Genomic DNA, 14071 nt, shown 5'->3' on the forward strand with positions numbered 1-14071 from the left:
CAGCTGCATAAAGTCCCGTCCCATTAACGAAAGCCTGACACTATCAAGGATATTTCCAAAGAAAAGCCACCGAGACGTGAAAGAATGGATACTGTAAACCGATAGGTTCAACCATCTGGAGCGAGGTCAATGCCTTTCAGCTACGGTACCTTCGTCCTCGCAGCAACATTAAGACGGTAATAGTTATTGCCGTGGTCCGTGATAATAGCGCTATTGAGTCTCCCCGAAATAGAACAGCTATAACACGATATTGCTGTAAGCCTAACTGGGCCGGGTGACAGAAGTAAGTACGGAAGTTGTGGTGCAGGGCCGGTGCCGTGTATGGCGCTTCGGAGGTCGTTGGAGATGTCCATCCATCATCCGTCAAGCAAGAGCGAGCACACGCCGAGTACCAACGGGGAATTAGCTATGCAGGACCATGAAACCTTATCCTGGAATCCTACATAATGCTATGTTGCAGCTGCAATGCGTACAACCATCTCTTTTCGTGTCGTAGGTATATGACATCCATTTGACTGGCTTCACCACAGCCCTGAAGCACGATCGGGGGCACGATCAGGGCATGGGTGATACCCTAGCAGCCATACCATGCTAAGGACTGAGTCTAATGTAGCTTAGTCTTCTCCCTCGTGGAAGGCTGGAGCCAAGTGAACAATTGCAGACGGATTTCGATTGTAGCGATGTATGACCGGAGAGCGGGGATCATGAAAATCTTGATAATCCAAGCAGAGGCTACCTAGATGTTATGCGGTATTTCCCCAATGGCGGGAACGAACAGAGGCTCACTGGCGGTATGTTGTCTTGTCCAACCCCTCATTTCCCCACCGGCTGAGTCTCCTTCACTGTTGCGTACGGTCTATTCCCGTGTCCGAAATATACAAAGTAGTATCGCAGCCTTACATCCTGAATCTCATATAAGGCTGGTGTTGACCCCAACGCTTAACCCCGCGTTGACATCTCAAGCCCTCAAGGGGATGTCGGCCTTACGGTGGGTGGTATGTCTTACTCCAAGGGATTGTTATATTAGTATTTCCGGCAGTACGACGGACAACTTGCAACTGTATACGAACCATAGCAACGAGGGGTTTGATATTTACTTGCCGTAATGCCTCTATCTCTATGAACCTAGTTAGCTATGTATTTCGTTGGTACGTTTTAATAGGACCCGTTGAGGTTTCATGCGACGTAACAATTACTTAACGGATAGGATGGTTCACGGGAAAACACAAATTCGAAATTTCACGTTTTTGTTTCGTTTTCAACCATCCTCAATCATCCTCACACTTTCCTGAAGTGTGTTGATTTAATCTGCTAGATTCTATAACTCAATACTCTAATCGAGCATCTTATTGTCATACTTCTTGCCTTTACCCTTTGCCCTCCCCTTATAGTGTTTCTTACTTGATCCCAGTCGGACTTCACTAGGATCTAACCCAGTCTCGAGGGCAATCATGGCTCTAGCTTTACGCCCACTAAGCTCTCTCGCCGCTGCCTGTTCTTTTCCTTGTTCCGTATATTTATGATTGAATGGCATAGACAAATGTCCTCCGTTCCCAGAATTCCGGGCAAAGAATGCCTTGTCGAGCGACTGCGACTTCGAACCGGTCGGTAAGGCAAGAATATCAGTATCCATCGTCGATTCGTCGTCGCCCATGTCGAGAGCTTCCATAGCAGCTTGTAATGCAGCTCTACGTTTTTCCGGCAAATGTGCCGCGTCATAGAGTTCGCGATTAAAATCTCCACCATCACCCCAACCCGGGGGAGGTTCAACATAGAGCAATTTTCCATTAACGTAATCCTTAAGGACAACCCTCACCGCTCGTGACTCATCTGGTAGTCCAACGCCTTGGGTTTTATACCCTCTTGCTTTAGCATAAGCCGATAAAAATTCGCTAGCTGTGGGAATTCCTGTCCCGCCTTCTTCAAGAGGACGGGTTTTGATGTGAATACCATAGATAGCTTCTAAAAATGGCTGGGGTATTCGGTGCGTGATCAAAGCGGCCGGGCCTGTGAATTCCCTCATTTGGTCAATTGGTAGAACACCATTGCAGACTAAATCCGCCTTGGTCGTGGCAAAGTTGGGAAACACTAGGCCCGGACAATCGCAAAGGATGACTTTATCGCTAAGGTGAATTGTCTGGAAGTGCTTTGTTTTACCCGGCGTTGAGGAGACAGAGACTTTCTTAGCACCGATCAGAGCGTTGATTGTTGACGATTTGCCTACATTGGGATACCCCACTAAACCGATTTGTAGTTTTCTTTCGGGGTCTAGAAATATTAGCTTTCAGAGAATGAGGGCGTGTAGGCAATCTAACATACCGTCAGGATCGTGTGCTTGTTGGAGGAATATATCTTCCAACTCTTCCACAGTTAATATCCTGGTATCATCTTCAGTTATTTCGGGTAATGGGGCCCCCGACGACCCGCTTTCTTCATCTGTTTCTTCATCACTAATTCCATCAAGGGATTCTTCACCATCCTCAGATTGGATTTTTTGGATTGTTTTAGGGTTAGAGCTCTCGCCATGCAATGGCTCTTCAGGCTCTAGGTCGCGTGCCTCGTTCAGCTGCTTCGCTAAGCTTGCGGAGAAGAAGCGATAAGCAATACGCTTCTCCTTAAAGTACCTCGACCATGCCTTCCTTTGGGTAGTTGTCATCATGTCTGCTTTGTTGACCAGCAACAAATTCTTCTTTGAGGGATCGACATCCTGGACATAATGCTCAAGATCCTCGGATCGAAACATTAAAGGGTTTCGTGCGTCAACGATCTGAACTACAAGGTCTGATCGCTCGATAACACGCCAGAGTTGCCTCCAAACCTCCAGGTTCCGCTCAAAGGGGGTCATGAGGAGATCATTATACTCCTGGAGCTCCGCCAGCCCTCTCCTCCATATCAAGAACGACTCTCTTTCTCGTTGGTCTAACTCCTCAGGTGTCGTAGAAGAATCCCACTTCGGTCGGCGTGGCACTGTCAATTTCCCTTTGTGCATATTCTGTTTTCCTATGACGTTCCTTTCTTCTGTGGCAGTCAAGAGGTACGGGTTTCTCTGGTCGGTATGGATAATCTTGACATTATTCATCTTCTCGGCAGTGAAATCAGTGCCTGCGAGTTCGGCCGTAGCCAGAAACTCATCCAAAGCCCCTTGTTCAGTGACGGAGCGCATCTTAACCCATGCCGCTTCCTTTTTGTCATTCGTAATGTACTGTAATGCGATAAAGGTTAGTATCAGCGACAATTACGGGACACATGACAGCTGTTGTATTGTCTTGAAGGAGACGGATAGAACGCACCTCTTCGCCAGTAGCATGGTTGATTCGCGTAACGCCAGAACCTTTTTTGCGGTCGGCTCCTTTTCCTTTACCGAACCGATCATTCATCAGCGTGTTGCCCAGCCCCACGGAGCCCTTGGACTTTGCCAACACCATCTTGAAATGGCGGGAGTGTTCAACTAAATGTCGAATTTCGTGGCCGTTAGATCCCGGCGAAGAATTTCAACCAAATAACGGCCCTTCGTTGGTTCTGCAGTGTTGACTGGGGTCGATGGCTGGGTGGTGGTCTTTTTCTTCTTAATCACTACACGGTCACAGCGAGCGATGTAGTAGATAGCGCTGGTGGCTGATTAATGGAGGGGTGATGAGCGAGGGGCAACTCTGAATTTTTGCGTCACCCTTCTGGTCTGGCCCGATAAGCACCCGATAAGCGGCCCCCCAGCTCTCACCCCACCAAACTTTTCTGGCTGACACCGAACCTGGAATCTTGGGTGCAATCACAAGCCAAATACACAGTGGGCTATCGGGAGAATTCCCCTAGACATCGAAATCTCATCAGTCGATAGTTGACTGCCCCTTCATTTATCTAGATCATTTCTCTCACTACTCTAAATCAAAGAGCCGCTACTTAAGTCTCGTAGGATCACTCAAGATGCCGAAGGGCAAGTGGATGTTAGTAGCCTTTTCCCCTCCTACTGAGTGATTGGCGCGGTACACTAATCTTCATTATCGCTTCAAAGTGACAAGAAGACGGCCCAGCACTTCACACTGGTGCACCGCCCACAAAATGATCCGCTCATCTACGACGCTGATGCCCCTTCGATGGTGCTGAACCCTACAGCCAACCAGAATGCGTCGAAAGGAAAGAAGCTAAACGACCTCGCCTCCGAGCTGAGCGAGAGCGATGTCGCCCACATGCGCGCCAACGAAGGCGAGGCCGCCAACTATGGTGTCTATTTTGACGATACTGAATACGACTACATGCAACATCTGAGGGATCTTGGATCATCAGGCGCTGGGGATGTTGTCTTTGTTGAGGCGAACACAGAGCAAGATAAGGGAAAGGGAAAGCACAAGCAGAGCCTAGAGGATGCCATCAGGCAGTTAGACTTGGAGGATGAGGAGCGTAAGAAACGTGAACTCTTTGATGATTCATTCCTGCCAAGCAAAAATCTTCAGCACATCACCTACCAGGCGCAGCAAAATATACCGGATGCAATTGCCGGTTTCCAGCCAGATATGGATCCGAGGCTAAGAGAGGTGCTGGAGGCTCTTGAGGATGAGGCCTATGTGGATGATGAAGATGATAATCTGTTCCAGGAATTGGCTAAAGATGGACGGGAACTCGACGGGATCGAATTTGAAGACGACGAGGGCTGGGAGACAGATGACACGGCCAAGCCGAGGAAAGAATACCGTGATGATGCCGAGGTGCCTAATTTAGTCCCAGTCACCGGCCCAGGAGAAGAAGGTGCATTCGCAGGCGAAGAGGCAGATTTCGTGAAGAATGAAAACTGGCTGGAGGATTTCCACAAGTTCAAGAAAAACCAGAAAATTGGCGGTCGTCCCGTGGCCGGGGTCACACCATCAGTATCAGACCTGCAGTCTAGCATCCTAACCACAACCACGAACGGCGGGCGGCGCAAGAAGCGCAAGGGGGCTCTGACATCGCAATCAGGATACTCTATGACGTCCTCTTCGCTAGTACGTACGGAACAGCTTAGTCTACTAGACGCGCGCTTCGAGGTTCTCGAGCAGAAGCAGTACAACCCTGATCACGACGACTATGAGTGGGATGGGGATGCCGATGACACTGGGTCAATAGCCCCGTCAATGATGTCGACAGCATCGAGTGTCACGGGCCCCCTACGGTCCGATTTTGACAGCATCTTAGACGACTTCTTAGGCGACTATTCGAAGGTTGGCAAGAAAACGGTTAAGAAGGGTAAGTGGGGCAACGGTGTAGAGCAATATGATGAATTCCGGAGAGAGCTGGGGCCAGCGAGAGTGCCAGCCAAGTACGGTGTCAAGCAGCGGCCAGCCACTACGACCAAAGCAGGCGGCGCATCAACATCAACCTCACGCTGAAGTCGTCTCAATAGGTGCCGAGAAGTAGTAAAACCAAAAGATACCCTATAATATCAAGTCAGCTTCATGCGCCTCACTATTTATTGCAATGTGCTCGACGTGTGGAAAGAGAAGTGAGAAAGGAAAAAGTAAAAGAACAAAAATAAACTGCCGAGCCGATGTATTCTTCATAAACGATCAATTCTTCGTAGTTCTACAGAGTATCGCTTCCCAACGTACAGGATACAATGTGCTAGCGTAGCCAACAATGTCATTAATGCGGACCTTGGTAGGAACCAATGCCTGTCATAATGACCCAGGGGACAAGTAGGAGTTGTCTTGCTCAGGGGGTCCAGATTAGCTGAGATCATCCCTCTTCTGCCATGTATGTGTAAGGTGCTCTACACACTAGGGAGAGAGCTTCCAAGGCCTGGTCCTTCAACTCCTCTACCCGGTGTAACAAGTTGACAATAGGCCGGGGAAACGTGATTTCCGGCTGCCAGTCTAGTCCATCAGCTTCCTAGCGATGGCCATTCATGGCAGGCGGTCGCTCTGGTCCATAGGCACCCGGCACGCTTGGCACTTCTTCCTCTGTATCATCATCATCGTCGAATTCACCTTCACTGATTTGCTCCTCCGCATCCTCATCATACTCGCAATCACTATCCTCTTCGCCCTCGAGCTCTCCGTCGCCAGCCTCTCCAGCCTCGGGATAACAGCTCTCCATAGCACCTTGCATTCCCGCAGGTATACCGCGACCTTGTTGTTGCATTTGGTTGATGATACTGGTGAGCTTGTCGTTCTTTTTCTTGACGTCTTCGACGTCTTTAAGGTGCTTGTTGCGTTCCTCAGCCATTTTCAGAATATTCTGGTTTAGAGCCGTGTCTCTGCGCCTATAAGCCTCGTTCTCCTTTTCCAGCTTCTTGGTCTTTTTAGACATGTCTTCCATCTCCTTGCGAAACGTTAAAAACAGATCGTTACTGTTGTTCAAAGTATCCTCGACCTCGTCGTCTGTTAACGCCTGTGTTGGGCGTGCAAGAGAAAGAAACAGGGTGCATACCTGCTTGAACTTCTCGACATAGACATTGAGCTGGTTCCGCAGTTCCGTTTCCGTTTTGGTGAATGTGAGGACTTGATTGTTTAATTGACGTGCGCGGTTGCCCTCAGCTTCCACCGCCTTCTTTTGCTGTTCATAGCGCGCCATATTCCACTGGACTTCTATCTCCTTGGTTCGCATGGCCGAATGGAAGTGAAGTTCACGTAGCTCATATTGGTCAATCAAGGACTTGAAGCGATTCTTGAATCTGAGCCGCCATTGTCAGTCAAGAGTGCGGACTTGCAAATGAGGGGTGGTTATACAGCTCTTCTGCTTTCATATAAACAACCTGTTTTCGCGGGTTGTCTTTCTCTTCTTGATATCCTTCTAGCGTTTCAAGCACTTTCTTAAAACGCTCGTCCGAAGAAGTTTTCAGTCGGTCGTGAGAATCATTCAGGGCTCTATGCTCATTCTACACAAAGCCTGCATCAGCTTCATCATCCTGGAAAACCAGAGTCTTGGTTGTACCTTGAGTTTGTTATTTTCTTTTTGTAATTCGCGACACAATTTCTCTAGTTTCTCCTTCAGACCGACTTGCTTACTGAGATCCGTTCTACTTGAATCCTTTTCTTTTTGCAATTGGTCGGCACGCTTCTTGTTTTTGATATTTTCGCGCTCAAGTCGTTTTAGATTCGCAAAAAGCTCAGAAGATCGTTTCGTTAGGAGGTCAATCTTGTCCATATCGTTCATCTTATTCATCTGATGATTCAACTCGCGATTAGCCTTGCGGACTTCTCGCTCTAGAAATTAAGCAATGTTAGTTGGTAAATTCCAGCGTAACGACCAGTGTAATGCAATCCATTGAGTGGCCATCGTGCCTAGTATTCTAGCGAGCAACGAGTAGTCCCAGAACACTTTCGGCCATGGTCCTCGGACCGTTGTTCGCAAGGGTAAATTCTTGGACCCCAACAGTCCCCATGCCATCCAATAGAAGAGCAATGTGTAGTAACTCTTCATCTCCTGGCGAGCGGTATGCGCCGCGTATTCAGCGGACACAAAGCCCAATCGGCCACCCCCATGAGATGCGCGAGCGGAATTACACCACATCTTGAACACTACAGTGACTGCTTGGGTTTCACCTGAATAAAAGTTTTTTGACATACCGATCTCGGCCTCTTGTTCTTTCTCAGCAGCAGTATCGACCTCGAGTTGAGATATCCTTGCGGCAACCAATTTCGATGCTTCGGAAGAATCTAACGCTTTCTTCCCCTTCCCTTTTTTATTTGAGGCCATAGCGGCGGTTGGCGTCGGCGCCGGTCGAGGCTCATGCACTGGGATATGGTGGCTATTGGGAAGGGATGGGTCATCGTGAGCATGTGAAGCCGTGCCATTCGAGAGAGAGGCGAGAGGGGCCGGCGTTGCTGACGGTGCACGATGGCTCGTACTTGCCATATCGAAGGAGAGATTTATATGCTGCAAGCAACGATGAGATGTTGCCACACGAAAGCGGCAAGCACGGAGGAGGGGCAAGGGTGTGTAAGTCTGGGGAGGACTCGCCAGCTGAGTTGAACAAGGTAGAGAGGAATAGCTTACGTTGGGAGGGTAGAAAGGCGCATTTGGGGGGCGATGCGGTTAAGTTCACAAATAAGCAGCGTCGAGGCAGGGCTTCTGGTAAGGATTAGTGGCTAATTCGGGGGTTGTGGGTTGGCTGGGCGCGGATTGATGCTGAGAGCAATGGTCACGATGGCTCTCAAGAGAAGTTTGTCGAGATAGAGGCGAGGCGGGTGTCTGAGTCGGTTAGGCACATAGTGCCGGTTACTGGATAGTCGACGTGGAAAGACGCGGATACTGGGGTGGATGAATCAACCGGGGCATGACGCCCCCCCAAACCCCCAAGACAGGTCCAAGACAGACTCTGACAGACCTAAACAGCTTCGAGTTTCTGCGCTATGGTACCGGTTGGTGCGTACCGGGGGGTGCGTACCCGAGCAGGCGGTGCACAGTGGGGACGGCTCGGATGGGATGGATCGCTTATCGACCTCAGGGATGATTCATATTCGTACATAAGTAGTAAGGGAGTGAGGTTATCCAGCTTCAAGTCGCTCCGCGATGGTTTGGTAAGGGTGTTCACCTTCATTGCCAATGTTAATGTTGCGCCAGCGACTTCAAACAAACCATATACGTACCTAAGTAGATAGTACTCCTTATTACACAGGTGCAATACTCTCTGTAACCCCTCCCTAGGTATGTCTGGATGAATATATGCACAAGTACACGTACCCCTTCTTTAAGAATTTCTTTAAGATGCCCATGGCATTTTCCCTTGAAGCTTCGTTTGAGCATGCAATTGTTGTGCATCATGCTTTATTCACGGGACACCTCGGGTAACTAACTATGTATCACACCTAGGTCGGTACTTAGGTACCTGGGTAGGATTTGACTGTTGGTACCTAGGCAGGCACCTCGCCAATCAATTCGCCTTCCAAAAATATTTCCACAACATCATTTAACTACTCCTCGGTATAACATTTCTCTGGCAGTATCACCAAAGCAGCAATACGCATGTCCTGGTCTCTGCTTCTGGTATATTGAGTATCAACCAGATCACACCTAGGGCTCTTTCCTTGCGTTGCGCGGAACTTGCGCACCCCGTCTTTGGACCCATCATGCTCCGCAACGCTGTCAAGGGCGCCGCAAAAAGAGCAGTCACGGAACTTTCCCAGTACCCTAAACATGGTGAAAAGCTTCATGGCTTCACTCTGCTAAGGAAGAAGCATGTGCCCGAACTCGAGTTAACTGCCCTACATTTGAAACACGACAAGACAGGCGCCGACTACCTCCACATAGCCAGAGAAGATAGCAACAATGTCTTCTCCATCGGCTTCAAGACGAATCCTCCTGATGACACTGGGGTCCCTCATATCCTTGAGCACACCACACTTTGCGGTAGCGAAAAGTATCCGATTCGAGATCCCTTCTTTAAGATGCTTCCTCGCACCTTGTCCAATTTTATGAATGCTTTCACGGCATCCGACCATACCTACTATCCATTCGCCACTACCAATGCCCAAGACTTTCGAAATCTCATGTCCGTTTACCTCGATGCCACACTTCGCCCACTCCTCAAAGAAACCGATTTTACACAAGAGGGATGGCGCATTGGTCCTGAGAATCCTCGCGTTGCCGAGAGTGATGGCCAGGCCAACGCCGAGGACAGCAGGCTAGTCTTCAAGGGCGTTGTTTATAATGAAATGAAGGGTCAGATGTCGGACGCCGATTATCTATTTTATATCCGCTTCCAAGATCATGTCTTTCCAGCGATCAATAATTCCGGCGGTGATCCTCAGAGGATTACCGACTTGACATATGAACAGCTCAAAAAGTTCCATGCTGAGCATTACCACCCAAGTAATGCCAAATTGATGACATATGGAGACATGCCTCTCGCTGACCACTTAAGAGAGATCGATGCCCAGATGAGCACATTTGCACGGATAGAAACAGACATCGACCACAAGCACCCTATTGATCTCAGCACTGGGCCCCGGTTTGTGAAGGTTCTAGGTCCTGTAGACCCTTTGGTGGATTCCGACAAACAATACAAAACCTCTATATCATGGATCGTTGGAGACACGAGTGACGTCGTGGAATCATTTTCGCTGGCACTTCTATCATCCTTGTTGATGGATGGCTACGGCTCTCCTCTGTACAAGGGCCTAATCGAGAACAGCCGACTTGGTACCGATTTCAGTCCTAATTCTGGCTATGATGGATCAGCAGCTACTGGGATATTCTCGGTTGGGCTGGCTGGAGTTAGTGAGGCCAATGTTGAAAGGGTCAAGAACGAGATAAAACAGATTATCCACAAGGCGCGTAAAAATGGATTTGAGCGGAGCAAGATCGAAGGATACCTCCATCAACTTGAACTCAGTCTAAAGCACAAGACTGCCAACTTTGGGATGTCTGTGCTACAGCGCCTAAAGGGGAGGTGGTTTTCTGGCACTGATCCTTTTGATTTGTTGGCGTGGAATGACACAGTCGCTGCATTCGAAGCAAGACTCGCCCAAGGTGGCTATCTTGAAGGCCTCATAGACAAGTACCTTATAAACGATAACAACCTCACCTTTACAATGGCACCATCAGAAGACTATGGTACTAAATTGGCTAAAGAAGAGGACGAACGGCTGGCAAAAAGAATTGCTAAGGCCACTGAAGAAGCAGGTAGCGAGGACGCAGCCCGACGATTCTTTGAACAGCGAGAGCTTGAGCTTCTAGCAGAGCAAGACAAATCCAACACGCAAGATCTCAGCTGCCTTCCATCCGTGCACGTAAAAGATATTCCTCGTGAAAGAGAGCCTATCATCGTTCGTGATGAGGTTTTGGACAACAATGCTATTCAATGGCGAGAGGCACCAACTAACGGGTTGACTTATTTTCGAGCTATCGTCACGTTTGAAAATTTACCGGATCCCCTTCGCCAGCTGGTCCCTCTTTTCTGCGATTCTCTCATGCGCCTCGGGACCAAGGATATGACAATGGAGCAACTCGAAGACAGGATCAAGTTAAAGACAGGTGGTGTATCAGTTAGCTATATGACGACGCCTTCAGCCACAGACTTCCACCAAGCGTCTGAAGGTCTCGTTCTGAAGGGAATGGCACTGGATCGCAATGTGCCCGAGATGTTCGATATTCTACTAAAACTTGTATTGGAGACGGATTTTGATAGCCCTAAGTCCGCACGTCGGGTTAGGCAACTCCTTCAAGCTTCAGCCGATGGTATCGTGAACGACATTGCATCATCTGGTCACGTTTATGCTCGAAAATATGCGGAGTCCGGACTTACCCGTGATGCATATCTTACTGAACAACTCAGTGGGCTGTCACAGGTGCACCTCATTACCCATCTAGCCGGACTGCCCGAATCAGATAGCCTGGTGCAACTCATGTGGAAACTTAAAATGATCCAGATCGCCGCTCTAAACCCCAAAGCTCTAAACAGCAAAGTTCGCTTTGCGCTAACATGCGGACCAGATAGCACCGCTGCTAATTCATCAGCTCTTGAACAATTCGCGTCCAAACAAGATGAGCATTCATCGGGTATCTCATTTGGGCCTCACGAGAAGCACGCTTCTACCCGTGATATTAAGGCCTTCTTCCCACTCCCATATCAAGTTTACTATGGTAACTTAGCCCTACCAACAGTATCATACACTTCTCCAGATAGTGCACCACTCCAGATCTTAGCACAGCTGTTGACTCATAAACATTTACACCACGAAATTCGAGAGAAAGGCGGCGCCTACGGAGGGGGCGCATATATGAAAGGACTTGAGGGTCTTTTTGGTTTCTATTCGTACCGAGATCCCAATCCTCAAAATACTATCTCTATAATGAGGAATGCCGGGCGTTGGGCCTTTGACAAAGAATGGTCCAATCAAGATTTAGAGGAGGCCAAGATATCTGTTTTTCAGAGTGTCGATGCTCCAAAATCAGTGAGCACCGAGGGCATGCTTCGATTCGTGTCTGGAATCACGGACGAGATGCAGCAACAGAGGCGTGAGCAACTCCTTGATGTGACAAAAGATCAAGTTCGAGAAGTCGCCCAGAAATACATAATTGATGGCCTCGCTAAGCAAAGCGAGCAAATAGCCTTCTTAGGGAAGAAGCAAAACTGGGTCGACGACTCCTGGAAAGTGAAGGAAATTAAAGTCGATGTCAACAAATGATAAAACTAATGAAGGAATCGTCCACTTACAACCTGTACAACATTACTATTATATACCCTTCTCTATATCTTTAAAGGTCAACGTTCAATATGCATCGTCTCCTTTCGTGTGCTTCCAGCCTTCAGGATTATTGTCTTTACTCCATCAAATTCCAGCGTTCAGATACGATACGTCTCCATGCTCTGTGATCTTGTTCAAGATTATAGTTCCATAGCATGGAGACCACGCGAAAACGCGAGATTGACATGTTCAGCGGGTTCTCGGGTATCTATTAGTAGATAACTGCGAATCGAGCTATTTGCTCATTCTTTCAGACTCGGATTCCTCAGCTTTGGAACTCCGGACTAACGAATAGAGTACATGCTTCTGTAGACATGAGTAGAGGCACAAGTTACGTTCTCGTGTATGATTGTTGGTTTCTGAAATATGTAGAAAAAGCGAGCCGCCATCGATCAACTGATACCTGTACTAGAACATATACCCTTTGAATGTCTCGGCTAAGCTCGTAAAATCAGTGACACCCAAATCAATGCTCGTCAGAACGGCGTGTCCCGGACTTGACCAGCTCTTCTCTCTACACTCTCCCCAGAACCTCCACATTGCAGCCAAAACATCAGCATACTTCCCCCACATTTCATACAACAGCTCAGCTGAAATAGGCACATGAAATGCCTTGACCCCGTTACTTTTTGCCCATATTTGTAGAGATTCTTCTGAAGTATACACCTCTGTGTACGCGTACACGATACTCCCTTTTGTCCTGCCCGGCTGCTCAAGAATAGGCTTGATGAATGGAGGCAAATTGCGTCTCACGTCGCCGATCCACGATATAGGGGTATCTGGCGCGTGTGAGGCGAAGTGTACGTATGCATTCGCAGATGGGATCGGATGAATCGATATAGGGCCGATCGCATAATTGCTATGGTACTGGGCGATCATCAAGAACGTCGTCTTAGCCGCGAGGTCCGCGTTGGCGCGGATATATGCGTCAGCCTTGTTTTTGCCAGCATAGTTGGGCGGATTATGTCGGCCACCGCTAATTTCCAACGCGTTCGGGAGCGTGCTCCAGATGAAATGCTGCAAACCAACGGTCTCGGCGGCAGCTTGTGCAATGTTTTTCCCCCATGTTGCTTCGACGTTTATCAATGTCTCCAGATCGTTTTCTGTGAGCGACTCCTTTATTTCCGTGACGCCATACACGGCGTATGAGCCTGCGAAAGCCGCCTTCAGTGAGTCTAGGTCGTCGAGATCGGCTGCCAACATCTCGACACCCTGGCTTTTCAATTTCTGTGCGTTCTGACTCTGTACGTTGCGGGTCAGGCCGCGTAGACTGTAACTGGGATCCCCAATGAGGGCGGTTACCACGGCGTGTCCCTGGTTGCCCGTGGCTCCGACAATGGTAACAAGCTTCGTCATGTCGGGCGTATGAAATCAGATGAGACGGATATGTGGAATTAGTCAATGCGTCCCTACTGGTCGATAAGTGTGTCTGTTTACAAGAGGATAGCGATGGTTGATCAAATCGGTTATATGGACCTTACCTAGCTACCTATTTATATTGACTCGAACAGACTTCATCACATACAGAAAGCCCAATTGTAAGTGAGAACGGTTTCAGACATGACCATATTTCCTACTCTTACTAATGATTCTAATGTATTGAATGTGGAATCAAACACCGTCAGATTCCTCGTTGGTCACAAACGTGATGGTCCAGCCATCGCGCCCTCCCACAGCTCGCAAATCCCTCGACAGACAAACGCCCAAGAAGAACTCAATTAGTGGTTTCAAGGCCATTGTGGTACTCGTGTTAGTAACTAATATTCAACCAACCTTAGCAATTAATAATGACAAAATTTCGCCCATGGATCAGTGTGATGCATCATCCTTCCGCGGAGGCTTCTCATTCTAGCATCGCCCAGACAGAGCTCAAGTTCCCCGAATGCAACATCATGCGCAGATCTTGGTAATTG

At 48.5% G+C, this 14071-nt stretch overlaps 5 protein-coding genes across 5 annotated transcripts; 2 read left to right on the plus strand and 3 right to left on the minus strand.

The window, feature by feature from the left end:
• Positions 1-947: 947 nt before the first annotated feature.
• Positions 948-3758, minus strand: F5B22DRAFT_347986 (uncharacterized protein). Its single transcript, XM_047970947.1, has 3 exons — positions 3291-3758; positions 2320-3202; positions 948-2268 (listed from the first exon to the last, which is right to left on the minus strand). The coding sequence occupies exons 1-3, from the start codon at positions 3423-3425 to the stop codon at positions 1334-1336; spliced, it is 1953 nt and encodes a 650-aa protein (XP_047834913.1). The 5' UTR covers positions 3426-3758; the 3' UTR covers positions 948-1333.
• A 163-nt stretch (positions 3759-3921) lies between these two features.
• Positions 3922-5357, plus strand: F5B22DRAFT_642564 (Low temperature viability protein; the record flags this gene model as incomplete). The annotated part of the gene is made up of 2 exons (XM_047978141.1): positions 3922-3941; positions 4010-5357. 2 exons carry the CDS (start codon positions 3922-3924, stop codon positions 5355-5357), a joined length of 1368 nt encoding a protein of 455 aa, XP_047834914.1.
• A 249-nt stretch (positions 5358-5606) lies between these two features.
• Positions 5607-8132, minus strand: F5B22DRAFT_346981 (myosin-like coiled-coil protein-domain-containing protein). Its single transcript, XM_047970942.1, has 6 exons — positions 7966-8132; positions 7536-7845; positions 6901-7172; positions 6696-6844; positions 6397-6640; positions 5607-6288 (listed from the first exon to the last, which is right to left on the minus strand). The coding sequence occupies exons 2-6, from the start codon at positions 7822-7824 to the stop codon at positions 5857-5859; spliced, it is 1386 nt and encodes a 461-aa protein (XP_047834915.1). The 5' UTR covers positions 7825-7845; positions 7966-8132; the 3' UTR covers positions 5607-5856.
• Positions 8133-8730: 598 nt separating this feature from the next.
• Positions 8731-12332, plus strand: F5B22DRAFT_348117 (Metalloenzyme, LuxS/M16 peptidase-like protein). The gene has a single exon (XM_047970948.1). The coding sequence runs from the start codon at positions 9039-9041 to the stop codon at positions 12096-12098; it is 3060 nt and encodes a 1019-aa protein (XP_047834916.1). The 5' UTR covers positions 8731-9038; the 3' UTR covers positions 12099-12332.
• F5B22DRAFT_346978 (uncharacterized protein) lies at positions 12333-14057 on the minus strand. The gene has a single exon (XM_047970941.1). It carries the CDS (start codon positions 13512-13514, stop codon positions 12567-12569), a length of 948 nt encoding a protein of 315 aa, XP_047834917.1. The 5' UTR covers positions 13515-14057; the 3' UTR covers positions 12333-12566.
• Between the last annotated feature and the right edge of the window lie 14 nt (positions 14058-14071).

The sequence above is a fragment of the Xylaria bambusicola genome (assembly GCF_022495145.1).
Source record: "Xylaria bambusicola strain CBS 139988 unplaced genomic scaffold F5B22scaffold_4, whole genome shotgun sequence".
In the NCBI taxonomy this organism is placed as follows: Eukaryota; Fungi; Ascomycota; class Sordariomycetes; order Xylariales; family Xylariaceae; genus Xylaria; species Xylaria bambusicola.

Bases quoted from the DNA above. Each gene is read 5' to 3' on its own strand.
- F5B22DRAFT_347986 (XM_047970947.1), bottom strand. From the start codon at position 3,425: ATGGTGTTGGCAAAGTCCAAGGGCTCCGTGGGGCTGGGCAACACGCTG. The intron at 3,203-3,290 runs GTGCGTTCTATC...ATCGCATTACAG, and splicing joins ACCATGCTACTGGCGAAGAG to TACATTACGAATGACAAAAA. The intron at 2,269-2,319 runs GTATGTTAGATT...TAATATTTCTAG, and splicing joins ACAAGCACACGATCCTGACG to ACCCCGAAAGAAAACTACAA.
- F5B22DRAFT_346981 (XM_047970942.1), bottom strand. From the start codon at position 7,824: ATGGCAAGTACGAGCCATCGTGCACCGTCAGCAACGCCGGCCCCTCTC. The intron at 6,845-6,900 runs GTACAACCAAGA...GGCTTTGTGTAG, and splicing joins AAGAAAATAACAAACTCAAG to AATGAGCATAGAGCCCTGAA. The intron at 6,641-6,695 runs GTATAACCACCC...ATGGCGGCTCAG, and splicing joins TATATGAAAGCAGAAGAGCT to ATTCAAGAATCGCTTCAAGT.
- F5B22DRAFT_348117 (XM_047970948.1), top strand. From the start codon at position 9,039: ATGCTCCGCAACGCTGTCAAGGGCGCCGCAAAAAGAGCAGTCACGGAA.
- F5B22DRAFT_346978 (XM_047970941.1), bottom strand. From the start codon at position 13,514: ATGACGAAGCTTGTTACCATTGTCGGAGCCACGGGCAACCAGGGACAC.